Source organism: Mus musculus, chromosome 11 (assembly GCF_000001635.26).
Source record: "Mus musculus strain C57BL/6J chromosome 11, GRCm38.p6 C57BL/6J".
Lineage (NCBI taxonomy): Eukaryota > Metazoa > Chordata > Mammalia > Rodentia > Muridae > Mus > Mus musculus.
In genome coordinates this window covers 36,380,932-36,407,919 of record NC_000077.6, presented here as the reverse complement: position 1 = coordinate 36,407,919, position 26,988 = coordinate 36,380,932, and the positions used below count along the sequence as shown (strand labels likewise).

The 26,988-nt window shown below is 41.6% G+C and overlaps 1 protein-coding gene and 1 long non-coding RNA gene across 24 annotated transcripts in view; one reads left to right on the top strand and one right to left on the bottom strand.

Annotated features, from left to right (window-relative positions):
• The window catches only part of Tenm2 (teneurin transmembrane protein 2), a 1,230,398-nt gene that overhangs the window by 829,134 nt on the left and 374,276 nt on the right, over positions 1-26,988 (top strand). For 20 of the 22 annotated variants that reach the window (XM_030245994.1, XM_006533290.3, XM_011249009.3 and 17 more), the window contains one exon: positions 22,592-22,801. The exons of the other annotated variants lie outside the window; for them this stretch is intronic. In XM_030245994.1, the coding sequence (XP_030101854.1) occupies positions 22,592-22,801 (210 nt within the window). The remainder of the gene's footprint in view (positions 1-22,591; positions 22,802-26,988) is intronic. 22 annotated transcript variants of the gene reach the window in all.
• Positions 1-26,988, bottom strand: part of Gm33585 — a 74,342-nt gene that overhangs the window by 24,097 nt on the left and 23,257 nt on the right. The window lies entirely within an intron of this gene.

The following is a 26,988-nucleotide window of genomic DNA, read 5'->3' as shown; positions in this document are numbered from 1 at the left end:
CGCTGGGTGTACTCTGCTCTTCAGAGTCAGAGCCACTGTAACAAGCACAGGACTCATCTACTGCTCCCATGGCGGCAGCAGCAACAAGCACAGGACTCGTCCATGCTCTCGTGGCGGCAGTGGCCTGTCCTCCAGGTTTCCTTCCCTTCACACTCACTATCTAACAACACTGCTTTAAGCTCTTGCTTTGGATGCTTGCTGAGACCTTGGCATGCCAATTGTAAACTCTTTGTGATATTACTGACATAAGGGCTCTCAGATAGAGCATGCTAAACATCCTTCTATTCCCACCCCATTCCTATCCACCTGCTATGTAGGCCAACCTGATGCTAGAGAAGATGAAGTATTGCCACGGAACAACATCTTGCAACTTGAAAGCCATTGTGTGTTATCGGTGTAACAATTTGGCACAAACTTAAAGTCTTGTATTCATGTAGTAACAAATGTGTCATAGTTGTGGAGGCTGAGACCTTATTGAAGGACTAAAGTCAAGGTTTTGTCAGGACTGAATCCCTTACTGAGATTTTTAAGCTACTAGGCTCCTGACTGCCTTGGCTCCGGACTCCTCCCTCCTGTCACTTCAACCTGCTTGGCTCTGTGCTCACACCTTCCTGAATTTTGACTACCTTGCACGCTTCTCATTTCCATGTATCTTTAACTCAATTGCAGATACCAATTCTCTGTTACCATATAAGGTAGCTCATATAGAGGAAAGCCATGTCTTTGCTTCTCCCAAGTAGCTAACATATTTCTTATACTAGATTCTGATCCTTTTTCTACACAATAAATATAGAGAACACATCACCTCTAGTCACGTAATAAGACTAATCAATGCTCCAGCAGACTCAAGCTGGTAGCCACTACATCAATTCGATTCTGAAACTACCTACTTAGAGGAAGCATCAGACCTCAATTCTACAAGGTTTCTCTTCAACTCAGCTGCCCAGGCGTCCCCTCACGCAGATCCCCATTACAGCTCCCTAGCTGTGACCTGAACTCACAACTAACTGACCAGTTATTAACCAGGGGCCATTGCTCTGAGCTGGGCGGAGGGAAGAAAGGCTCCACTGTGTAATCTGCACTGTAGAAGGCTTGGGGGGCATAAAGAGGATGGAGGGATCCACTAAGGAGGTGATTCCAGTAGGATCCGGTCTGAGACCTGCACTAGAACATGGGGAAGAGAACAAAAATGAAGTCTGGCCCTTCAGGAACCAAACTTTAAACTTAGACGTGCTTTCTTTCTGCTTCCCACATTCCACCCAGAAAAGACCCAGCCCAGCTCCTAACAATAAGCAAAGTAATAAATACAAACCCAGAAGGCAGTCAGATAGTTTCCTGGGGTTTGCTCTGGAAATTCAGGGCTGGGAGGCTGCTGGTTTCATGTTGCTTTAAGATAGGCTCTCTTCTCAAACCCTTGGATTATGAGGACTGGACCGTCTCTGAGAAAGGACTTCAGTGGATCTCTTTTTTCCCCCAAATTAGTTTGCAAGGGTTTAATAGTAGTTCTGTTGAGTTAAATTACAGGGTTTGTGAGACATAGTTAAGATTGAGTTGCCATAGAAAATACAGAATAATTAAAACTTTGGATTGTCTCATGTGTCAGTCAGGAATGTGAAGCCATTCCGACTAGGTCCTATCATGCTTGGGGTGTATGAAGCACAAAGTGGTGCCCCATGCCAGGAGATAGATTGTCCGTGCAATTCAGTAAAAGAGCCTCTAGCCTTGAAACGTGCTTACAAGGGAATGTGACAGCTTTGGTAGAGATTTCCTGGCTTTGAAACTGTTAACTGGAGTGAGTGGAAGCTTGACGGGGGTATCTGGGCTGTTGATCACTGCTACATCTACTAGGTGAGGGTGGAAGGGAGACACATCAAGAGAGATGTCCGCAGCATGAGGGGGGATGGATCGTGTTCCACAAGAGACAGCCAGTTTTATCTTAGTTTGTCACCTGACTCACGAATTTGGAATCCTGTTATTAAAAATGTTCTTTGATGAGAAGCTAAAATTAATATATGTGCATAGTCATCATATAGTTATAAAATGCATAAGGAGTGAATTTTATGTACATAGATATAAGAATTAAATTGCATGTGTAAATATTAGAAATAAATTACATTCACAGATGATAGATACATAGAAATTTATCCTAATCACCTAGGATTTTAAACAAGATTATCATAGAAATTCTGATAAGAAAACCTACTCTTTCTCACTCTAGATGTCCTTTGCCTTCTTGTCTTAAGATGCATATTTTAAAATTTTTACATGTATATGTTTGTTTGTTTGTTTGTTTGTATTATGTGTGTCTGTGAACATACATGTGCCATGGTGCTTTTGTGAAGCTCAGAGGACAGCTTTTGGAAGCTAGGTCTCTCCTCCTACCATATTGGTCCAAGGGATCGAATTCAGGTCACCCGACTTATAATGCAAGCACCTTTGCTAAGCACAAGATATAGGTTTTTAAGACTTCCAGTTTGAACCTTTGGTATTCTAGTATTGAAGGAAGTTGGATAAGCTTTGGGCTATGAAAACCACAAAGAGCCAGAAGCTCCAGTTTTGATGGAAGACAATTCTGCCTTTATGGGCAACATCATCAACAAAAGGAGTCCTATGTTCAAGATTGGGCTGTGCCTCTGCTCAGGGCAGCCAAGGACTCCACGGGTCAAGGTTTGGGAAGGAAGTAAAGAGAAAAAAATGGAAATAGACTTAGATGTTCTTGCCTTCTTTTTGTGTCTCTCCCAGAAAAGCAGTCAAAGGATGGCTGTCTCCTTCAGAAATGTTGGAGTTATAGCAATTGATGCAGTTTTAGTCAACCTCATGATTTTTGAAGGCTTAAGGTGGATGCTAATATTAGCTGTTTATTGCCTGTATCTATGCTACAAATGGAATTTTCCCCACTCCATAATTCTCATCCCCCTAACACTACAGCTTTGATAAACTTAATAGAGAACCATCAGCAGGGGATGCTTGAAATATTTAAATTAATTGAGAAAGGCTTCCAATTAAGCAATTGGATAATATATACATATATTTGTTTAAAAAAATTATGGCTTGTTGGCTTGTTTTCAACTTTTGTAGGGTGTGGGGAGTTTAAACTGCTCAAGTCAAAAGTGGAACTAATAAAAGTACAATTGAACTTAATCTGTTATGTCAAGATTTACAGTAACAAATGATGGCTCCTCAGCTATGAAGATATCATTAAGCATATGCCAAGCAATTGGCGCATGACCATAATAGGTTCATGAAAGAAGGGCTTTTTTCTAATCGTATTCTGTGGTGTTTTTCCCAAGACGCCAGCAGCTTTTATAAAATGATGGTTTTATCTCCTCATTATAGAATCTAATCTCCCCAAAAGACATTCAGCAGCTGCAAAATGCTAACATCTTTTAGTTGTAAATTGTTTTTTATTATTTATCCCTATTTAACTAAAGAAGAAAAGGCTATCAGATGACTTAACAAGATGAGAATTTAGTGGGTTTAATGTTTGACAGCACCCAATTGTTAGCCCCGGCATTGATCTCTTTAGATCTGGGCTTAATAGTCATTGATGGGGTTTTGTTTTGTTTTGTTTTGTTTTTGTTTTCATGCCTCTACTGTATAAGCAACTCTGCATGACAGGGTCTTTTCTATCTCCTTTTAATTTGGAATTTGAAGTTGTATATACTCTTGATAGAATTTAAGGAACTGCAGAGTTGGATCTGAAAGAACACAAGTGGTCCATTGAGGTCAAACTTTGCACCATTGTAAACCAGACTCTAGCCACAAAGTAGTGTGTGAGTGCCAGAAGAGGGGGGCGTCTGCCTGCGGGGCTGGTTCTGTGATTGCTGTACTCATCCAGTGGCAAAAGAGGCTCAACTGGGGGATACAATTTTAAGACTATAAGAAAGTCATTGTTGGGATGGGTAGTGGCTCAGTGGGTAAATGCTTGTTGGTCAAGCCTGAGGACCTACATTCAGATCGCCAAGCACCCATGAAAAAGCCAGGTACAGCAGCAGCAATGCCTGTAAACCCCACCCTGCCACCCACACACTAGGAGGTGGCAACTAGGATTCACGTAACTCACTGGCCTGACAGCCTAGGCAACTGGAGAGTTCCCAGTTCGCTGAGACAGATCCTGTCAGAACATAGTAGCATAGCAAAGAAGACACTCGATCAAGGTGATCTCTGGCCTTTCCATGTGAGCCACATGGACACGCACACCCACCCACACAGGTACACATACACCATACATACTACACAAAGGAAGGAAGGAAAGGATTGTGAGATTGCTGTGAGGAATTTAAAAAGAAAATAGCACTAATGAGTTTCTCATCACCCCATTGGTAGAACTCTTGGGGGACAGCCAAACAATTCAAATAAATAAGGTCTCACAATCCTGTGGGAGCTTCCGGGGTGAAGCATCCATTTTGATGGAGACTCCCCTTGAGAAGAGGATATTTTACACTCATACTTTTAAGGAGATGGCTACAATGTGACTTTGTGGGGATGTCTCCTGTGTGTCAGTTGTAAGGCAAATGTTTGCATTTCCCTACAGGACTCCCCGTGATTTATCTGGAAAGGTTTAAACACTTTCCATGCCATTCATATTTTGTGTCTCTCTAAAATGGCAGGCCACGCAATACGAACAAAACTAGCTTTTCATTCTACACGTTATTTTCTTTTCACTTGCTCTGTATAGATTGAAGCTGTTTATTTGTGGCTGTTTCCTCTCTAAGCTTTAGAATTTTGACTTTTAGACAGAAACACTTCCCCCAGTTTTGTAATAAAATAACTGCAGCAAAATTCGAGTAGTAAAAATAAGGTATTAATCTTTATATAAATAGCTGTTTCCTATCATGAGAACTACTGGGAACATAGTACTATGTGTCTACATTTCTACTTATTCTATAATTGTACCAGTAATGCTGTTTACCATTCCATTTGTATTATTTATATGTCAGGCAAAGGGTATGAATGCTAAAAAAATAATTTCCCATCACCTATCCTCCATTTCTTTTTCTTTTAAATGCCCCGAAGACACAGTTCTCCTATAAATAATAATAAAAAGGTGCTGTATTAATATTTCAGCAAAGATTCCCATCTATTCATGCACACTCACAAATACGTGTTCTTTAATATCTACACGCACCCCTCCCTACAAATTAACTCTGCCTGGGGCTTGCAAGAAAATCAGGTCAAGTTAAAGGAGAAATCAGAGAAGAGGACCAAAATTAATTTACTACTTCGTACCACATGTGAATATGAGTTTGCTGGGGAAATGGCTTGTGTTCGGAGTTATTCACTTGTGTTTGATGAGAGCCGCTAACTGTGGGGCATGAACACTGTCGGGCCAGGACAGAAATGAAAGTTCAACTCTCTCAGCTTATATTTTCTTATATTTCTTTAGGTCAGCCTGGTTGAGTCTGTTCTGAAACAGCCAGAAGACCTTTTACTTGGTACATCCTTCCTAGGGCATGATTGGTGTGTGTGTGTGTGTGTGTGTGTGTGTGTGTGTGTGTGAGAGAGAGAGAGAGAGAGAGAGAGAGAAAGAGAGAGAGAGAGAGAGAAAGAGAAAGAGAGAGAGAGAATGAATCAGGGTTTGCCTATCTTAAAAGAGTGTTCAAGCAGCAATTACTATCATTCCCCAATGTTTAGAGTGATTTTCCGTGGAGTTGTGTCAAAAGCAAGCATGAGACAGTTGCAGAAACTGAGTGGGAATTAATCTCTTCAGCCATATTTATTCATGAGTTGTCTTTGGCTCCCTTCCTCACACCCACGTTAATCCATCAGCAAAATGTATTGATTTTACCTTCAAAATGTATCCATATTCTGACCCTTGTCACTTGTCATCCTCATCACCGTCATCCCAGACCACACCCCAATCATCTCTGACCTGGATTGCTGCAATCACCTCTCTCTGGCCTCTTCTCACCCAAGCAATCACAGTGACCTTTCTGAACTGTACATCAAGCCATACCACTCCTGCCTCAGAACACTCTAGCAACCTCCCAGCGTGAAACCCAAAGACCTTACAAAGACTTCTGCAGCCTCCCTCTCCTCATTCCTCATTCAGTTCCAGCCTTACTGGTCTGCTTACTCTTCCTGGAACACAAGTTTGCAGCCATTCCAGAACCTGTGCTGTAGATCTATCTAAAATATGCGTTCAGTGTGCCTCAACTAGGTCTTCTTTGAAGGTCTGGAACTAAGTCGCACTGACCTCGTGACCCATTCTGCCATTTTTCTCTACTTCTTACCTCTCTCTACTTTCTCCTAAAAACACAATAAATTCACGAGCATGCTGTTTATACATCTGTCACCATAAAACACTTTGTTTCACTTTAACTTAATAATTATGTAAATGTAACCCTTACCCTACATATATTTTTATAACGTTTAGTATGTTTTTCTTTGTCAACTTCATATATGTAAAGAATGAGTTCCAGTGACTCTTGTCACTCCATCCTTTGCTATATTCTGCCCATCCGTCCCCTTTTCCTTACAAGTCTCTTTCTCACAGTCAGGTGATTTTTTTTCCTTTTTTTGCATTGTGACACATTTAGTTTAACTAGAGCCTTCTGTGTGACTGTGGGTTCCCAGCTCTCCTTTGGAGACTGAGGAGCTCAGAAAAAAACACACAACTGAAGTCAATGACTAACCCCAGTCCAAGCACACCAGTATTCAAAACAGTCTCCAGTGGATAGAGCACGGCCATAGGAACATGTCCTCGGTCCATGACTGAATGATGGCACACAGTCTTGTGTAGGCTCAATGCTAATCACCACTGCTTCTGTGAGATCACAGTTGCCATGGCTGTCAAGCCCAGAAGATAGAATGTCACAGACTTGCCTCCTATCTTCCGGCTCTTACACTCTTCATGTTGGTCACTGATGCTTTTTGTTTCCTTTTTATTCTTTGAGAATTTCATGCATGCATATTATGTGCTTTCGTGATCAAAATCACCGCCGTTTCCTTCCCTTCAGTTCTTACTTTACCTCTCCATCAGCTTCTCTCCTTTTAAAAGCTCACTGGGTCCATTTAGTGTTGCCTTATACATAAGGGTGCACGAACCCAACTAGAATGTGTGTAGTTCTCAGGGGCCACATCCCTGAAGGAAACTGATTCTCCCCTTCCCACCAGCAATCATTTACTGACAACTCCTCAGCTACTGGCGAAACATCATGACCCCCTTCCCTCATCTAAACGAGGGTTTTTTTTCCCCTCTGACTTGATCTTGCACAGGCTTTATGCATGCAGTCATAGCTGCGATGACTTCACGTATGTGTCTGCTCCATTTTAACCAGATATATTAAACAACTGTAGAGAAACAATGTTGTCTGGATAGGAAGCAGATCTTACATTCTTTTTGCACCTCTTCTGCAATGTTTCCTGAGCCTCAAAGGCAGGACTTAAAAGCTGAATGCTAAGCTGGCATTTACTCTCAGCACTGTGTGTGGCCATGAGCATTTGCCACAGTTCCTTGCAAAGAGGAGCTAGTCTGATTAAAGATGAACATGGTTTTTGTCTATGAGTATAAACTTAAGTGTCTAAAAGGCAATTAGACACTATATCAGTTCAGAGTAATAAGTTCTCTACCTAGGGCCTATAACCTTCTCACTGGTGGGTTTTTACAATGTTTACAGTATTAGGGGTAAATTTTTCCCTGTGGAGCCAGTCTCAGATCCAATCATAGAACAGTTGGTTATCACCATAACTGCCATGCCAGTATTGCACCAGTGTGGGCATCTTGTAGATATTATAACTCACAAGGCCAGTTGATATTATAACTCTCAAAGTTCACAGCTGGGTAAGACATTGATGCCCTTTCTACTCCAACAGCCTACATAATACCTTCTGGTGCTATGAAAGACAGAAAAAAATTATATTGAATACAGGCACAGAAAGACAAATGTCACGTCTTTCTCATATGTGGATTCTTGTTTCAAATATTTAGATTTATATTTTTTACCTAGAATATTGTAATGGCTTGGAAAGTAGAAAGGGCACATTAGGGCATGGGGTACCTTAAGGGAATGGGGATGATGGAACATAGATTAAAGGAAAGCAGAGAGGAGTGATGCTAGAGAGAAAGAGTTTAAGCAGGCATGGGGGGAATGGGATGAAGGGGATGAGGGAGTGGAAATGAGTTAACCAAAACAAAGGATGTAAGAAAAAGCCATGTGGAATCCAACTACTTTCTAAACCAATTAAAATATAAGTTAAAAAAAATTACAAAGTTAAGGAGCTGTTGTGCTAACTGGATGAGACGCTTCCTAAAAGCCATGGGTTATTAAACAAAACCCCAATGTCAGATGTAGGATATTTCCTTATGAATTACTGACGAGGGAGGTACCAAAACCACAAAACAAAACAAAACAAAACAAAACAAAAACAAACAAACAAACAAACAAAAAACCATTATATCTTGTTATTCCTCCTCATTGCCAACCAGAGCTGGTTGATAAGACCTTATTGATAACACACACCTTCCTCGTGAGATATAGAGAAATCAAGCCAGAGCTGCATTCTGATTTTTACATTATTTTAGTATTATTTACTTAGTTTTGTCTTTATCTTTTCCTTCCTCAAGATAAAAGCTCCAAGAAAGCAAGATTTTTTTTTGCTTGCTTGCTTGTTTGTTTTTAAAATCTCATAACCCTCATCTATACAGTTGAGGATAGCATGTATTAGACAGTCATAAACTAATTATTGCGAAGACAGAATAAAGACAGGGAAGCAGAGAAGGGGCAGAGGAAAAACAGAGGGAAGAAGGAAAAGACAGTAGTTCAAGGTCAGAAGGGGGAGAGGAAGAGAAAGGAAAGCATTTGTATAGCTCCTCAGATTGGCTAGGGACTTGAGTGGAAACTCCCTAGTGTTCTTTATCTTCTTCACCATCACTCTGAGCTAGGTAGAAGCTATTTTAGCTTATGCACCCGTCTGCCAACACTTCTCTTTGCAAACAGCATGACTAGTTTCCTGAGATCACAGGCAAGCCTGGTGGGGATAGAGAGCCCACCATTCCAGTTTCTCCCTGGGCATTATCTACCTTCTCCCTCTCCTCCATCGCACTTGCCAAATGAGGCCAGGAATGAATCCTTACCTCACAGGTAAATGGTAATTACTCTTTGCACCATGCTTTGAGATCCACAGATGAAAGCAGTCATAAAAGGAAAAAAAAGGTGTTATTACATCGAGAATGGTTATAGACCCTCATTTAGCTCTGGAAACCGATCAAGCAGGAACATTGAATCATGAGACTCAGACTGGCCAAATATTACACTTATTATAATTAATTTGAGCTTAAGTTTCAACATGGTGACATGTTTCCTTTAAATAAAGTTAAGTCCTCTAAGGATGCATAAATCTATATGGGTCTTAATTTTCATCTGGGAGTGAAATTTTTTTCTATATATTCAGAGGACAGAAGTAAAATACATCTCTGGATTCTGTTGGGAAAATACCCCAGCAAGTGGATTGCTTTTGAGCCATCTTCTACATGATCCTCTGTCTCTTTGACCCCAGGAGATTGTGGCAAGAATGCTCACAAAATGATGGGGATTTAGAACAGACACTGAATTCAAAAGACCCAGAATCCTTTCTCACTCATATCCAGAACATGGTCTGACTCTTTGGTGACCAAGGCTGAGATAAATCCTTTGATTTATCTATTACCTTACAAGAGTGCTGGCCCTGATGTTATATTGTCAAAGAGCTCTCTACATGTTTTCCCATTTTGTCAACAAATATTTATTAATCACTTTCTGCACAGAGACTATTAGGTATCTTGGAAGAGGGAAAAATTCATATTACAAGGATGTAGATTCAACAGCCTCCTAGACTAGAGGCTGGGGTGCAATAGTTGTTTGCAGAGTAAGTGATCAAGAGCGTGGTTAATACTCTGGAAAGAATGATGGAGCACAGGCCTAGGGATTCCCTCACTTTGGGAAGAGCTCTTGGTGGGGAGGCCTACATAAAGCACTATGTACAAAGCTTAATCTGTCTTCCTTAACTTTCATCATTTCTAGTAGTGACAGCTAAGCCGACTTGTGGAAGTCCATTTCTTCTTCCTTGGGTCAAGACTCAATTACCTGAGGATTGCTACACCTTCCTCTAACTCTTTTCCAAGATCAAGAGCTGTACAGCCTTTAACCTTATTTCTAGTACCTACGTCCATCTTAATTTTATCCCCTGGGCAACCAGTGTCTTATCTTGGCTCTGAAGATATCATCATCCTTGAACAGAAAGGATCAGCAGCCCTGATGTGCTCATACCAGCATAGTGTGCTATGGGTGCTTCATTCCTGTGCCAGTTTCTCCTTCTGTCTCCCCCTTCATGAACCACTTCATTGTGGACCTTGTCTTTCATGGGGCAAGTGTGCACATCCTGGGAAAAAACAGTATTTCAAAAAGCATAGTTTGTCCAGTACGTGTATAATGTTACATTCATGAATACAGTAGAATTCTGATTCAATTATATGATTTGCTGGGAAGCCAGACTTTCTTTGTCTGAGTTTATACTTTGGGGCTTTGGGTTTTCTGCTTATCCCCCAACTTAAATATCAGAGAGGAATATTATTGGTAGTCAAATTCATCATCGTAGGTCAGCTGCCTGCTGTGTGGTCTGGAACAAGCCATTCCTTTTTTAAAAAAAGAAAAAAAGAAAAAAGCTCTATCATCAGCAACATGAAGTGTTTGGTCAGTTAACAGCACTTAAGTTTCCTGCTAGAACTAGTATTTGATGGATTGTGCATAGATGACTTTGACTTTCAATAGTTCAGTTTCTGGCTTGGTCTCCCTCATCTCTGGGAAAGAACAGTAACTTGAACATTATTCTAAATAAAAGAATTGCAGAGGGTGAGCAGAAGGTCATCTCTAGCCCCAAATTCAAGACTTAACAGCAGAACTACATGTAAACTGTGTGTTAGACACTGCCCACCATAGCCTTTGTTCTGCATGTGTAAAAGATGGCCTTGTTTCCTTAAGGAGAAAAAGAGGTGAGTATTCTGCCTATGTCTTAAGATGCCGACTCTTCAGTTCATCACCATGATGACATTCACTAGTTGCATATGCAAGCCTCCTTGTGCATGATCACAGTGGCAATCCGTCGTGCCGCCTAGCTTACAAACTCCTCACTCACTGAGACTTCCCAGCATTTCTACCCTGTTTGGTAGTTGCACTTGGTTTGGCAATTAGGATTACTTGAACACAATGTCAAGACAACCCCATCCCCTGCGTTGTGTCCTGACAGTCATATGTTGGTTATGCCTATCACAGTCTCTACCCATGCCTCTATTTTATTTCACTCTCAACTTCGTTGCTTTCTCGACTTTATTCAAAATTGCTCCAGATGCCAGGCAAATGAATCGCAGAGTGAGGAATGGAAGATGCTCCCCGTTGTATATTGGTGAATGTTATTTCAGGACCATGGAGAGCAGTGCCGGGGGTGGTAGCCAGAAAGCTTTTTGTTGTAGCCAGCCCTTGCCTGTGGCATTGAGGTTCCATTCAGAACCCTACAGGTGGTAGGAATGACAAAATCTCTCCAAAGAAGCTGTGCAGTGAGATCCCTTCTCCCAGGAGTGCAGGAGCCAAGCTTTACACCGTGCCATTCAAAGACCAGATTGCATCTGGGCTCGGATGGCTGTCATAATGTCAGCCCACTTGGCATTTACCTTCTTTTCCCAGGCTGACCTCTGAAGATAGGGGCAGGCTCTGCGGGCATTGTTCTAACCATGCACAAGCTATAGCCATTGTTTCCACATAGGAGAGCTGCCGGTTCCCTTCCAGGCCAGCACTGTAATTTTATCAACTCTGGCTCAGAGAAACCTATATTTATAATGCTAATTAGGAGGGCACACATTTAATTTGAGTGGAAGACTGTTTGTATCTCCCCGAGCCTGATAGCACAGGGCTCAACTGACAGCAGTCAGAAGCAAAACGGGCCTTTCTCCCTTCTCCAAGTGTTTGAAACAGGGCTTACTCTTGCCAAACAATTTCTCTGTTGGATTAAAAAGAGAGAAAGAGAGATGGGGGAAGGGAGAATGTTGAATGCATTGGAGCTCAGAAAACTTTGCGTTGATCTCCTGCCTGCATAATATATTCCTCTGTGCACTGAGAAAACATGCCTCTTATGTTATCTAATTGTTTCCTGACACATTTAGCAACATTTCACACTCTTTAAAGTGACATTAAGATTGCTGACAGTGGAGGTACTTTCATTAGATGGGCTTTGAGTTGTAGCCAGTATGCACTGCAGGTCTTCAAACAGACTTGTAAAAGGCGAGGAAGGCATTATTTATGAAAATAGCGCCGTCACCAACACTGCCTGTGGGTGAGTATTAATTTTGCTGACACTGGTCAATTTAGGGTATGTGCATGTGTGCACATTCTCACATGCACGTACATGCACATACACACACACACACACTTTTGTGAGCTGATCTAAGACTCTATGATCCAGTGACCAATGGAAGTCTATGGAAGTCCTTCTGGTCACATCTTTTCAACCTCAACTAACCAGGATGCTGGATCAAATATGAATCAGTTGTTTCACACCCAAGCTAGAGGCTGGGTAACCATGCACCTGATGCACAGAGAGCTTGGGCACCTGCCCTTAGGTATGACAGTCATTCTCCTCTTCTTCTGCCTTACAGCTTCTCCCTGTCCTCCTAAAACATTTCAGGCCTCCAAGTTCTCTGCAATAATACACCGTCTTCCCAGCAAGTATTCATAATGAGCCTTTGAAGTCAAGGCTCCCAGAGAGCCACAGGGAGAAAATTTTGAAGGCTCATTCTAACATTCCTGAAAAAAAAAATTAAGCCAGGCTTAGAGGAGGTGAAAAAAATAATACAATTCAGATGGTACATGTCTATTAGGATACAAATTCTCATTTAAGGCTGGCCTAATTATTGATTCCCATGGGTTTGAGTTTATTCTCTATTATGTAATAAACACCATGACCAAATCAAAACAGGGGAGGAAAGGGTTTATTTGGCTTGTAGGTTTTGGTCACAGTCCATCATGAAGGATTCAGGGCAGAACTCAAGGCAGGAGATAAAGCAGAGATCATTGAGAACACTCTTTGCTGGTTTATTCCCCCATGGATTGCTCAGCCTGCTCTCTTATATATCCCAGGACCACCTGCCCATGGGTAATGCCACCCACAATGGACTGAGCCCTCCTGTTTCAATTATTAATCAAAAAAACATCCCCATAGACTTGGTTACTGGCCAGTCTGATAGAGACATTTTTCTAAATTGAGGTCCCTTTTTCTAAAATTACCCTAGCTGTGTCAAGTTGATTGGGGGGGGGGGTAAGCTAACTAGCATACCTTGTCAGGTAAGCAACATAATATTTAAAGATTATAAGATTTAAAGCGAAGATGAAAACTCACTGCAGACCATAAGTTACCTCCACAGTGTTTGCCTTTCCAGCCAGACATCCTGCCTTAGCCTACATGAAATTCATGGCTCTTTTCTCTCTACAGTTCTAGAAGTGAAGGATACTGTGTAGCTATATCATCTTAGTTTTGTTCATTACTTACTGTGGGTTTTTTCTAAATCTCTACAGGCTTCATTTTACTCTGTAACACAGGGATCAGCATCTGCCACATAGTATTGATAAAAGGATTTCATTAATTCCCAACCATGAAATATACCACATGTATTGCCCAGCATGTTTTCATACTCAGTATTTAGGCACTATGAGTGAGTATTAATCTCTTCACTGGTATGGGGTGCATTGTGGCTGAGACTCTTTAGTCTTTCTCTATCTGTCATGGAGACTTTTTTTTTTTTGACCGAGAGTAGTGGTAGGCAGATTCTCAAGGCATGTAATCTTTACCATCTTATTAAGGACCGTCCAACAAGGAATAGGCAGACTGTGTGAATGTTGGCAGCATAGAGATGAAATAGTTCATGAAAACATGCTGCCCAGAGCTCATGTTTTATCTCTGCTGTCCCTAAAGCACATAGCAAAACACAGACATACGGGTGAGAGCTGTTTGCTATCTGCAGACAAAGCCTTGGGAAAGGAATGCATCCAATAACGAGAGTAAAAGCCATTACCATTTGTAGAGTGCCGTAACATTTGCAGTGTACTTTCATATATGTTATGATTTAATCCTCAAAGGGTCCTGAAGGGGAGTACTACATCTATCTTCTTCCCTTTATGCATGATAATAATACTTACCATTTACTTCAGAAAGTTCACATAAATGTCTCCGTTAATCCTTATAATAACTAGTGAAGAATGTTTACACACATTTTGTTTATCAACAGTTGAGCACAGAGTAAAAAAGAAAGAATAGAGAAAGAAAGAAGAAAGAAGGAAGGGAGGGAGAGAGGGAGAGAGGAAGGAAGGAAGGAAGGAAGGAAGGAAGGAAGGAAGGAAGGAAGGAAGGAAGGAAGGAAGGAAGGAAGGAAGGAAGGAAGGAAGGAAGGAGAAGAGAGGGTACTTGTCCAGAGTCACCTGGTAAGTCAATGAGAAAATGGAGATTTGAACTTCAGTGTGGCCCCATACAAATTCTATTATCATACCAACAATTGGTAGCTCATACCAATCTTTTAATAACGATTTGTTCAAATCTATCCTCATTTCCTTTGAATGGTGGACTGAGCCCTAGAGCCTGAATATCTGACTTTGAGTTCTTCCTTCCTTTCAACTTACAACCCTATGTAGTTCAGCTGTTTAATCCTTAAAACAGGATGATGTTGCCTGCCCCAAAAGTTTCTTGTGAGATTAAATATGAGAATATTGACAAAGAACGGAGGGATGACGCCTGTGTATCAGGAGGGCTTAATTGATCTTGGAAATTGCTAGCATGGGTTTTTCAGTCACATTTCACTCAGAACCACAAAGATGAGGTAAAAGTGAATGATGCATTAAGATATGTCCTGAAGGATGTTTGCTTTTGGAAATTAAACTGCAGCATGGACCTAGGGAGTTTTACATCTTTCTGTAGAACTTTTCTTACCACTAACTGCCTTTGACAGCAATAAAGTTGAATTGGGTCAGGCACGGCAGGGATACTTTTCAGTGTGTATCTTGTCTTCTGCATGTTTTTTTCAGACACTCTGCTTAGGTGACTGAAGCACCCATATGAAGTAGTATTGTTGTTCTAAGCCGCTTGGTTTTAAATGGGCAGTGTATATTTAAAATTGGAGTCAACTTTGTTACTGCCATGCCCATGGTATTATAATAAGTAAACTTCCTTTTTTTAAGTACCTAAAACCAAAGACAATACCCATCCCCATAGAACATTCTGCCAAGTGGCACTGCATACCAACTAATAGTATGCCTCACCCTAGAGATATTAATCAAGGTACAAATAGATTTTCCAGGCAGGAAGTGTTTAAGGAGGTGGGAAGATGGCTCAGCAGTAAAGGACAGTTTTGTTCTCCTGCAGAAGATCTGAATTTGGTTCCCAGCATGCACTTGGGGCAGTTCACAACAGCCCAGGAGATCAGAAGCCCTCTTCTGGCCTGCATAGGCAGCAACACACACACACACACACACACACACACACACACACACACACACATACACACACACACACACACACACACACACAAATCCTCAAAAATTCATTTAAAAGAAAGTGTATAAAGATCCATAACATGTTAATAAAAAAGCATTGTCCCTGCCTGAGGAAAGATTTGTATCCTCCGAAGAGTAAGCGGCATTGACTCATTACATTTTACTTCATGAATATGAAAGACATGGCATATGGCATAAAGCGTTACAGAAAGCATTTAAAAAGTGAACTCTAACCTCCATCTATAACCTGATCCGAATTTTACACCTTCTAAAGTGCAGAGCTGCTTGAGAGGTGTGATGGATAAACACACAACCTGGTGAGATGTCATCGCAAAACCCAAGTGCACACACCCCCAAACTGTGAAGGCAGTTTATGCTGGCGCCCCTGCACGAGGCACTTTAACTGGGGCCAGTCCAAAGGCACGCCGCCCTCCCAACAAATTACATGCAATAGCTTGTGTGCAATCAGTAGGGTTTTACCAGAAACACCTTTTGAAAATAATTTGTTTCCATCAAAATTCTTAACAGGGTGAGTTTAGTGAAACATAAACTAAGAAGTCAATTAGGTCTTACACTATAGAACACACACACACACACACACACACACACACACACACACACTTTCCACAGTGTGATATAGAATAAAACAGACCCTGTTTGGCCATTACTACCTCATTGAGAGGACCTAAGAAGGCCAGAATGGAGAATCCTTGGGTGAGGGCTCAACCTAGAGCTGTACTCTAGCATTCTCCCTGTGGGGCTCCCATGTTTAATTCCCACTAATACTGTAAATTGATTTGCTTGGTGTTTACATGTGGGCAAAGGAGAGCTTTTCACTCCTAATACATGGCTCCCCTTTTTTGGTTTGGAATCAAACACTGGGGCTTGTGTGTGTTAGGCAAGTTCTATACCCAACAGATCTGCCCAATTCTAGTCAATTTTTAAAAAGGCAGATTCTGATATTTAGCACATGAGAAATAAGTATCTGCTATAGTTTGGGAGGAGGAGGAAAACAATGAAGCTAATGATGTACTGACTAGAACCACATTATATATTCTGACCCCAAGCTATTCATTACACATGTGACCTTGGTGTTTATCAGCCTCAGCACCACTGCATGAGATTATGGGACCATTGTTCCTGGTGAGGACTATCCAGGAACTTGTAAGATACTTAGTAGCCTCCCCGACCTCTCCACTATATGCTTAACAGTTTCCATTCTCCTGCCACTACTGTCATAAACAAATATCTTCAGACATTATCAAATAACCCCTGTGTAGCAGCAACATATATTCTACATCTATATTTTAATTTTGAGATGATCCACTTATCAGATATCATCATTGCAGGATGCAAGAATGGCTACAAGTATTGCCCAGTGTGGTGTCTGTGTTCTGAAAACCATTTGTGTACTAGGGAGGTTGAACTAAGGAAATCTTAAGTTCAAGACCAGTCTAGATTACATCTTGATACAGTGGCTAGAGGACATGACTATATTTGTTCTTTAAACAAACATTTAAGATGTAGGCAAGGAATTCAGTACCCAGATCAAGGTGTATGGAAATGCTGATGGAAGTTGGAAGGTGCTTTGAGTTTCTATCCAATGCTGGGCACAGTAAAATCGCTATGCACATGCCTGATTGGTAGGAGGTGGACAGCTATCTGCTGTCTCTCTGCCCTTATTAATGAAGAATGTGATTTTTATTAAGTCCTTAAACTTATGGTACCACAAGAGATGTTCAGTTTTTGGTTCCAGAATGTCTGTTCCCCCTTATAAATCACTGACTCTTTGCCAGTCGTCACCTTAGCTCTTGGCAGGAGAAGCCTGGCTTTTGTCTGTGGTTAGTCACCTCCTTTGGTATGAATTCCATGGTGCATTCCAGAATAGCAGCAATGTGTACTTTTTGACCACAATTCTCTGATGTAGGCAGTAGTAGAATGCACCACACAAGGCTTGGGGGTCAGACTATTTGGGTTCAAACCACAGATCTGCACTTGCTAATGGGGCATTACTTGGTCTCAATTTCTCCTACCTGTGAGTGGGAAAAAAATTAAAATGTAATTCGTTCTTGAAAACTTTTCAAGTGCTAAAAGAGAAAGCATGTGTGAAATATTTAGTTTAGTTCTCAGCATAAAGTAAGATCACATACTATGAGGAATTGCTAAGGTGCGTGGTGGCTAATCCCATTGTCAACTTGATGAACTCTTGAGTTGCCTTGGAGACTAAGCCTCTAGGTGTGCTTTGTGGGGGGTTTTCTAGTTCAGGTAATTGAGTTGGGAAGACCCACCCAGTATGAATAGTGGGGTCCAGGGGCTGTGCATTCCTTGCTTTCTGCCTCCTGGCTGTGGATGTTATATGATCCACCACCTCAAGGTCCTGCTCTCATGACATTCCCACCCTTTGAACTAAGAGAACAGATAAGCCCTCCCTTCCTTAAGTGGCTCTCTTTCATTAACTATTTTGTCACAGCAATAAGACAAAGCAACGATCAGAGAGGCTGATCAGATTTATATTTGTTCTGCCTTTTATTTTGCCATGACTTACGCACGTCTCTGTGCTCCACCAAATATCCTGACACCCCATCACTACATAAATCAATTATATATTGCCTAACACAGAACACTTTAATATCAGCTTACCATTCATCTTTCCAATGAAAAAGAACAAGTCATTTGAAGTGAATTTGGGGAATTGCTCTCCAGCACACCCTCCTGGCATAAATTAGTGAATATATTAAAAATGGCCGAGCAGAGCATCAATTTCCCAGTTACCATTTATTGTTTGGGGAGAATGAGAAGAAACTGCAGCCTTTTGAACTTGTTGGACCAAGTCTGGATCTAAATCTGTCTGAGCAGCAAAATGGCACTGTAATGGACACAATGGGAGTTGGAGCAATATTCTACCACCACAGATGGTGTATGATGAAGCTTTCAAGGATGACTGCAGTGGGTGAAGACTGAGAGCCTGGAGCATGGATGGCAAATAAGCCCTGTACATCTGCTACCTCTCCTCATCCATGTCTATGAGTTTTCTAATTGATGATGTCACTATCTTCCCACTGGAAGACGGGGCATACCAGAATCCTCCACATGGCATTACAACCGCCATGAGCCATCTATCAGACACTGCGTGGAATTGCTTTGTCTGGCTATCACGGATTTTGTTTTACAAGTAGAAAATAATACAAAACTTTACTCATATGAAAGCAGATATATTAGCAAACTGAGTTAGTCTCTGTGCTTAAGGATACAGGTGATCCAGTCATGTAGATAATCAGAGTTTGATTTACATCGGAAAACCCCTGTGCATACACACTTGCACATGGGCAAGACCATAGAAGCTCAACAAATGACACATTGCAGCTACCTCTTTGCTTTGTAACTATCAGTTCAGTGCTGTTTTCTGTACATTTGCTGGGGAACTTTGTGCTCATTCAAAAAGAAACTGGAGAAACAGTTGGGAATAAAGAGCATCTGCCATGATCTGGGAATCAGGCTGGAGCCTGCCACCTGATTAGCTGCCCACCCATACTAAGGCTTTCTGTAAGGTAACAGAGTCCACAAAGGGAGCCGCATAAGTTCCAGCTCTCTCCCCTGTACTTTGGAACCTGTTTGTATCCACACAGATGGTCTCTGTCAGTTGGAATAGTCAGGGGCAATATGCATCCTAAGTGAACAAACTTAGCAAATGACCTAACAAACAGGGAACAGCACACTGTCTGACTCAGGGCAGAGCTAGTGATTCTGAAATTCTCCAAGTAGTGATGGCTACCAGGAAGCAGAACAGAAGGAAGTACCAAAGCACAATTAAGGAATTAAGAGGTGTGGGAAGATAATGGGAGTCACACAATTCTATGATGCATAGTTACAGTAAACGAAGCAACCCCAACACTTACACCGTGTTGTGACTCTTCCTCTATTGTCAGTATTTGTGGATATTAAAAAGCTCTGTTGGCTGGACTGTATGAAATGACTTCATGCTAAACAAAAGTCCCAGAAGTTCATAGAAAGAATGATTCCACCTATCTGGCTCCTGGAAAACTTGAGGTGGGACCTTAGCTCCACCTCAGTCACTCGCTCAAAAGAATTTTTAAAAATTGGCTCACAGCCATTCTTGTTCTTCAACATCCAGTTCCAATTTGCCTCAGTAGCACACACTTGAAAGCCCTTTGATTACGTTGTAGCAATCTCTCCCTACCTGAGTCCTGCTACTAAGCGGATGTCAGCACCGAGTACACAGGACCCAGTTGGGACCATCTGCAGTCAGAAACCTTAAAAGAGGACAGAGAGTATCATCACTGCAAACTTCAGAACAATTGACAGTGAAAACCTGGAGCTCTATAGGATAATAACTGCTACGTGTGGTTCAAACACAGGTTCAACTTGAGATTCAGGGGGAAGCCCTGAGATCGGGAGGAGCTATACCTTGGAAGTATCTCTCTTGCATACATTTCCTACCCTCTATGTAACATTATCATTACTATTTATTATTGTTGTTTATTGTTATTGTTACCATCACCATATCACCATGCTGTTTGGGCAAGCACCATGAGGATACAAGGTGGATTTGGGAAAAAGAAGCCCAAGGGCAAGCCCAGCTCTGGACATTTTCTAACTGTTGAACTCAGCCTCTTTGTTTCTGCTTCTTCGTCTATAAAATGAGAATATTCTATTCTCATGTTTTATGGGAATATGTGGTCATTCTAGCATAATGAGATTGTTTTGAGGATTAAGAAATATTATGCAAGGAAACAGAGCATGCCATGAGTGACCGAGCAATACCATGCAATAAGCAGTGATAGTTACAATGGTGGTAGTTATAGCCTCATTGTTAGAACGTCTATGAGAGAATTATTGATTCAACGCTGGCATTGATTCTGATAAAGCTCCATGGCACTCAGTCCAAGCACCTGACAAAAATGCCATGTCTTATAGTGCTCCCCAACAGCTATGAATTTACTGAACTCTTCAAATTATTCCATTTACCCATTGACAATGGCAAGGATGGTTCACGATCATTTCCATTGTGTTATTGGGTAAGAAACTTAATATTTAAATTTTAAGGATGCAGAGATGCCTCAGTGGCTGAGAGCAGATATTCCAGAGGACCCAAGTTCAGTTCCTAGCATCCACATTGGTCAACTCAACTGCAACTCCAGCTGAAAGAGATCTTACACCCTCTTCTGACTTCTATGAAACATTTGTAGAGACACATAAATTTCAAAACCTCAAACTCACTTAAACTTCTTTTATCTTCAACTTTGTGTCACCTCTGTCCTTCCAAAGGGCACCATTCTGACAGTAGTTTGATGCCTCCTTACGACTGTTCCTTCCATTCTCTCTCTTCAGAGTCACTTGCATTTTCTTCAGAGACTTGTTCAAGCTTCCACTCGTTCAGGGATCCTTATGCAATTTTTAAACCCTGACTCCTGCCAAAACATCTCCTTCTTCGGCCCTGATGGTACCCTATTTTAGTGCATTCCACCATCCTGTTTCTTATCATCTGAACCCCCTCTGACTCCTCACTAGATCTGAGGGCAGAATGGTGGACTCCTTAGGACTCAAAACAACTGCACATGCATTGGTTGAACCAAAACCATCCATCCAGGGTACCGTATAGTGCAGTTAATAATAATAAATCAGGAAATACAGTTATGAAAGCAGCAGCAAGTGCTGGTATCTAGCAGAATGTCTGAGTGCACCTCTGTGTGTGCAATTCTTCAGGAAAGTGTAACTTTTCAGGCATGAACACCTCTCCGAATCAAACTGTTCATCTGACTCTCCAGTTTCCCTCCACATCTCAGTTTCATGGGCTGCTTCTCCTGGCTCATATTCCTTAGTTTCCTTGCAAACAAACCACACAGGCAACAATTAAAATGACCCTGTGCACAGTTGGCAGAATGTGTAGACAGAAATTGTCATTGCTCAAGAGTCAGTGTGAGGAGCCTGCTGCCAGTGAGGAAGAGGTTCCGACAGCCATCCATATGGAAGGGACCTTCTTTGCCTAAGGTCACCTCCAGGTTATTCCCCACTCTCCTAGACTGACTGCTGTTCATTATGGCATAGGGCATCCCTGCTTTACCTAACAGGAAGTCCTCCACAATATCCAAATAAACCATGTGATGCAATGAATGATCAAACCACTGGCATGCCAATGCAGGCTCTGTCTGTCCATCTGGTTTCATCTCCTACCCTAAGCTAAAGGATTTGGTTTTTAGTATGGCCTCTTGATTTGTTCACTGGGGATACAATTTTGAGTACCAGGTACTAATAAGGTCTATGAGGATACTGAAATGGGCTGATGGGCTAGAGAAAGTAGTTCTTGTTTGAAGCATGCAGACATGGAGAGCTTCACTGAAGAGAAGCTGAAGTCTTGAGAATACTGGCCAGGCAGTAGAAGCAGGAAAGAAAGTAAGAAAGAAACTCTTTGCAAAGGGGGAGTAGTTTGACATGTTCATGCAGAGGAAATAAGAATGCCTGTTCACTGGAGAATAAAGAGCCATGTGGGAAGGGTGTCCTCTTGGTAAGGGAGGTGGGTGAACACCTATGATCCAGAGAAGGTAGGATAAGCCCAGAATCACAGGGAGGAGAGGTAATTATTTCTTCCCTCATACAATGGAAAGCAATTGGAGGGTATCAAGAGGATATGAGCTGATTTCGACCTGGGAAACGTCATCTCAATTGCTATGGAGAAGAGACAGGGTCAAGGGAGAGTTGGTGGACTCTCTCTCAAGAGTATAAACAGGAAGACCAGCAAGGAGATGGCTCAGGGAGAGATGGGGAGGACTTGGAATCATAGCAAAGGAGAGAGAAAAAACTAAACTTTTTCTAGACGGATTTCACTCAAATGGATGCCCTTTCTGAATTATATTCATAAAGTATGAAGTATCATACAAGCAGTGGTAATGCAGTTGAGCTGGTTAAGAAACACCATAACCGTTCTGAAAAGTGCATCTGGAACATTAAAAAAAAATACATATATACATATATATTTGTATTGTGAGCTGGTTTCAATGTAACTTTCTTAAGATGCTCTCATGACACTCATTGCTGACCTTTGACCCCTCTGTCCTCTTTCCCAGGTCGTCCCATTCCACCTACATCCTCGTCTAGCCTCCTCCCATCTGCTCAGCTGCCTAGCTCCCATAATCCTCCACCAGTTAGCTGCCAGATGCCATTGCTAGACAGCAACACCTCCCATCAGATCATGGACACCAACCCTGATGAGGAATTCTCCCCCAATTCATACCTGCTCAGAGCATGCTCAGGGCCCCAGCAAGCCTCCAGCAGTGGTAAGGAAACTCTGTGGTGTCTAATTGTGTGGTGTTTTGTGCTTGACATTTGTGAGTCTCCAGCAAAATGACAACTATTGAAACAAAGGCTGGGAGAAAGTGGTGTGGGGAGCACCAAGGTGAAACGCATTTGTCATTTTGTGGCGTGGTAGTTCTAAGAGGCGTCTGTTGAAGGTCACCGCCGTTGGAGAGGTTTTCCTGGTTATAACAGGCTCTGGACCTCCTTCTGAGGGAGGAATTTGCCCAAGGCTACATGTGAAAGCATGCAGGACTCAAAGGTGAAGTGTGGGGAGACACTGGAATATTGAATTTTGTATTACTATGGTTGTGGTCATAGCTGAGTGACCCTGGACACCCTCACATGCCCCATCCCTGTGCCTCCCAGTTCTGCTGTTTTTTATCATTGGCTTCTGACTTCCCCTTGCTTGTTTCATATGGTTTTGTGATGAAAATGTGTTCCCTTGACATGAATACTGAATTCCATGCCAAGACTGAAGTGTTTGGGGTATGACCTCTCTGTGACCTTCTGCTTGTGCCACTTCACTTGAATTTAATGAGCTGATCATGAGGCACTGTGATAAACACAGCTTCTAAATTCAGAGCTCTTGTTTGGGTTTTCTTGTTCACAGAACAGAGGGACCGAACACTAGGTTCTGCTCCACTTTTGAGGATTTTGTGCCTCAACTCCTACTCTCCAAGTCTTAGAAAGAATTGGCCCAAGTGCAGCAATAATCAGGCCTTATTTTGGATTCAGTAATTGGTAGACTGTTCACCTGAACATAAGAATACAGAAGAGGGCGCAGTTACCTAGGGATTCAGTATCCATGTCCCGGGGGATGGGGAGTATGGTACTAATTACTTGCACTTGACCCAAAGCTTTGGCACTGCCTTCTGAGCTAACTGCTCATGATATTCATTAACACAGATCATCAAAAGCAATAGAGATGCCAAGAATTCTCCCTGCGAAGATTTCTCTGGCTCTATCCATGAATATAAGCTACCAGTGGTCTCAACCTCACCAATTATAGGGGACCTCCTAAGTATATTAAGATGATTCATTTAGCAAATGGACCAATCAAATGCTACTTATGATGGCCCATGCCCTTCTTCAAAGCCAGGCCTGATATATTTAGCAAACTCATATTCTTTTTTTTAAAAAAAAATTATCTAATCAAATCTCTCATCAAATGAGCAATCCATTGTTGATATTATGAAGGCCTTTAATCTACCATAAATCTTTATTAGAACTCATCAGAGCTTCTAGTTTGAGAGAAATGTGATTATGGCACTCTTAAAATGACATTACATCATCGGGGTGATTGGTTTATCATTTGGAGAAGAGACATCAATCATAACTAACATAACCACACAGTAAATGAATTCAACCTTTCTACCGCGGAACAATGACACCGTAATTGCTCAAAATCAGGCTTAAAATGAAATCGGAAAATGCTCTTTCTTCAAATATGATGTTAACTTAATGGAATATATTATGAAAAATCATGTTTGAGGAAATTCTATATAATTAAAAATATGTGGAAATATATTTCCTTTTTTCTTTCATCAGAACCTGATTTTAGCTTCAGCACTATATTTTCTCTCTCTTTTTTCTTTTTTTTCTTTTTTTCTTTTTTTTCGACAGAGATTATGTTGCATTTAATTGAACTACCCTCGCCTGTGTTTTGCTACTTTTTATTTCATACTATGCAACCGTGATGAATATTGTATTATGAAGGACAAGAGGCTTTTGAAATGATGTGCACCTGCTGATAGCTTTTCAAAAACAGACAATTATTAAAGAGAAAATGAGCTTTTAGAAGCGGCATCCTTTTATGCATGTATGGATACCCAAGCAAAGATGACTTCCATAAGCGGGGTCAGCTGTTATCACAGGGACATCCAGCATGTTTTCTTAGTGACAGCACGCAGAGCAATTCCTTCCCTTTTGGATGGTGGGTGTATCAGCTTGTTGGTTGTCAATAGAGGATTTTTGTTGTTGTTGTTGGCTTTGTATAGAAATCAAGAGCTCATCATTTGGGTGGGCAGAACAGATCTATAGATTTAGAGCCAAACTTACTCGCTTTTCATCAGCTACACCAATTTGTTCAGCTTGCTTCAAAAACTGATAGTGATTTTAGCTTCACTGAGAGAAGGAAATGGCACCAAAAGGGCAAAGGTCCATTTTCATACCAAACAAGAGCCATGCTCACACTATTTCTCCAGCAGAGGGGTGAGAACCTCATTGAATGGCCGCCTTGTTTCCAACAGCCTCTTATCAGAGGGTGCGCTGAGGCTCGGACAAGCAAGGAGTCATCCAACGCGCTTCACTCTTGCTCAGCTAAAATTGAGAGCATGCCCAGTTGGGGTATGTGGGCACTTGAACGTGTATATATGTCTTGTGGAATGGATCTGGGGTCCCGGGCAAATTGGAGCTTCTATCAAGATCTGAATGCAATTGCCATGAATTTAAATTTGACGTAAAGGATTGAAAATGGAGTTTGACACCAAAGATGCAGAGTGCAGAGCAGTGCCTGAGTGTTTTCGATTGGGTTTGATGAAAGTGGCTGAGTTTGTCAGGTGCTGTAGGCACCAGCACTGGGGCCCCTGTGTTTGGGTATGTTAAGTTTAGCCGGTTAATCATGAAGAATATCTTTAAGTTGGTCCTTTGGCAATGACAGTGGAATCTTAAAACCATGTAGCAGTTCAGACTTTGTTGGTTTTTTTGCCCCTTAGTTAAAATACCTTCCAGCATATAGAGTCCATTCACAACAGGAAAACATTATTTCTTGCCTTCCTCTTACTGTTTCCATGGTTTGATAATGGCATTAGGAGAGTCACAGTACACATTTCCTGCCTACCATGACTCTGTTTTAAAGAGACACACTGGATATAAAATACAGGAGCTAGAATGTTTTTTTCCAACAGGAAAACCTCTCGAAGCAACAACCAAGTTTAACCTTTATGCACCAACTGTCATTATTTTTTGACTATACTGCATTCTTTACTGCATGGTACTCAGATTGCCCCAACTTTGTAGCCAAGTTGCTCTAACTCTCTGTCTATGCCTCTGTCTGTGCCAATCAAATAGTATAGTTGGAGAGATGATTCCAGAACTGGATAAATCCAGCCCCTGAAACCTTTGTTTCCCACTAGCTGAGCTTGGGCCAGGGCCTCACCCTGTGTTTTTGACCTTCTGCCAGAGCAGTTTAGCACCAAAGCTATTTCTTGTATATACAGCAGTATAACTTCAGATCCTATGAAATCACTCATCTGGAAAATAACCTAGATCCCAGCAGCAGCAGAAAGGACGCTTCTACATCTGGAAAAGCAGGGCTCACTTTCAAATCAGTATATCAGCTGTGCGTTTTGCTGTCAGCATAGGAATAAAATATACAGGCCACAGTCATGCACTCACCAAAAGACCATGCTTGCCCCTCTCCTGTAGAGAAAGTTGAGTTTTGATTCTCCATAGAGGTTTGGAGGACTTATCATCAACATCACACTACACATTAGAAATAAGAGCAAGGGACACTGACAAGAACCTTTCAGGAAGTCCTCAGCAACAGAGATGAGCCATCCAAAGATGGAGAGGAGAAGTCTAAGTTTGCATTGGGGAAAAGGAGATATGCCCCAGCCCTTTTGTAAGACAGCAAGACTTTGGCTCATTCTAAGTGGCGTGCTATAGTGTGCAAGTCTCAGTTTGTATATGAGGGTCTCCACGTGTACTCACCTGCTTATGTATGTCTTCTTTACTTGGAGGGGGTGATACATGTGCATGTCTGTTTGCACACACGTAGAAGCCAGAGGTCAGCTTTAGGTGTCATTCCTCAGGTGGTGTTCACATTATTTCCTTAGTTGGCCTGGGGTTCACCACATAGGCTAGCTGGCTGCAGAGTGAGCACGAGGGATCTACCTGTTTCCACTGCCAGTACTAGGATTAAAGGCATGCATCTAAGCACAACTAGCCTTTTACATGTGTTCTGGACATAGAATCCAGGTCCTGTGCTTGCAAGACAAGTACTATACAGAGTAAGCTATTCCCCAAGCATTTACCTAGATATCTTAAAGATTGTCTTGTCTGGCATCAAAAAGAAAGAGCTCTCTCTCTCTCTCTCTCTCTCTCTCTCTGCCTATCTTTCTCTTGAACCTCCCTTATAACAGTTATTTCTAAAAACTCTAAAGCTATA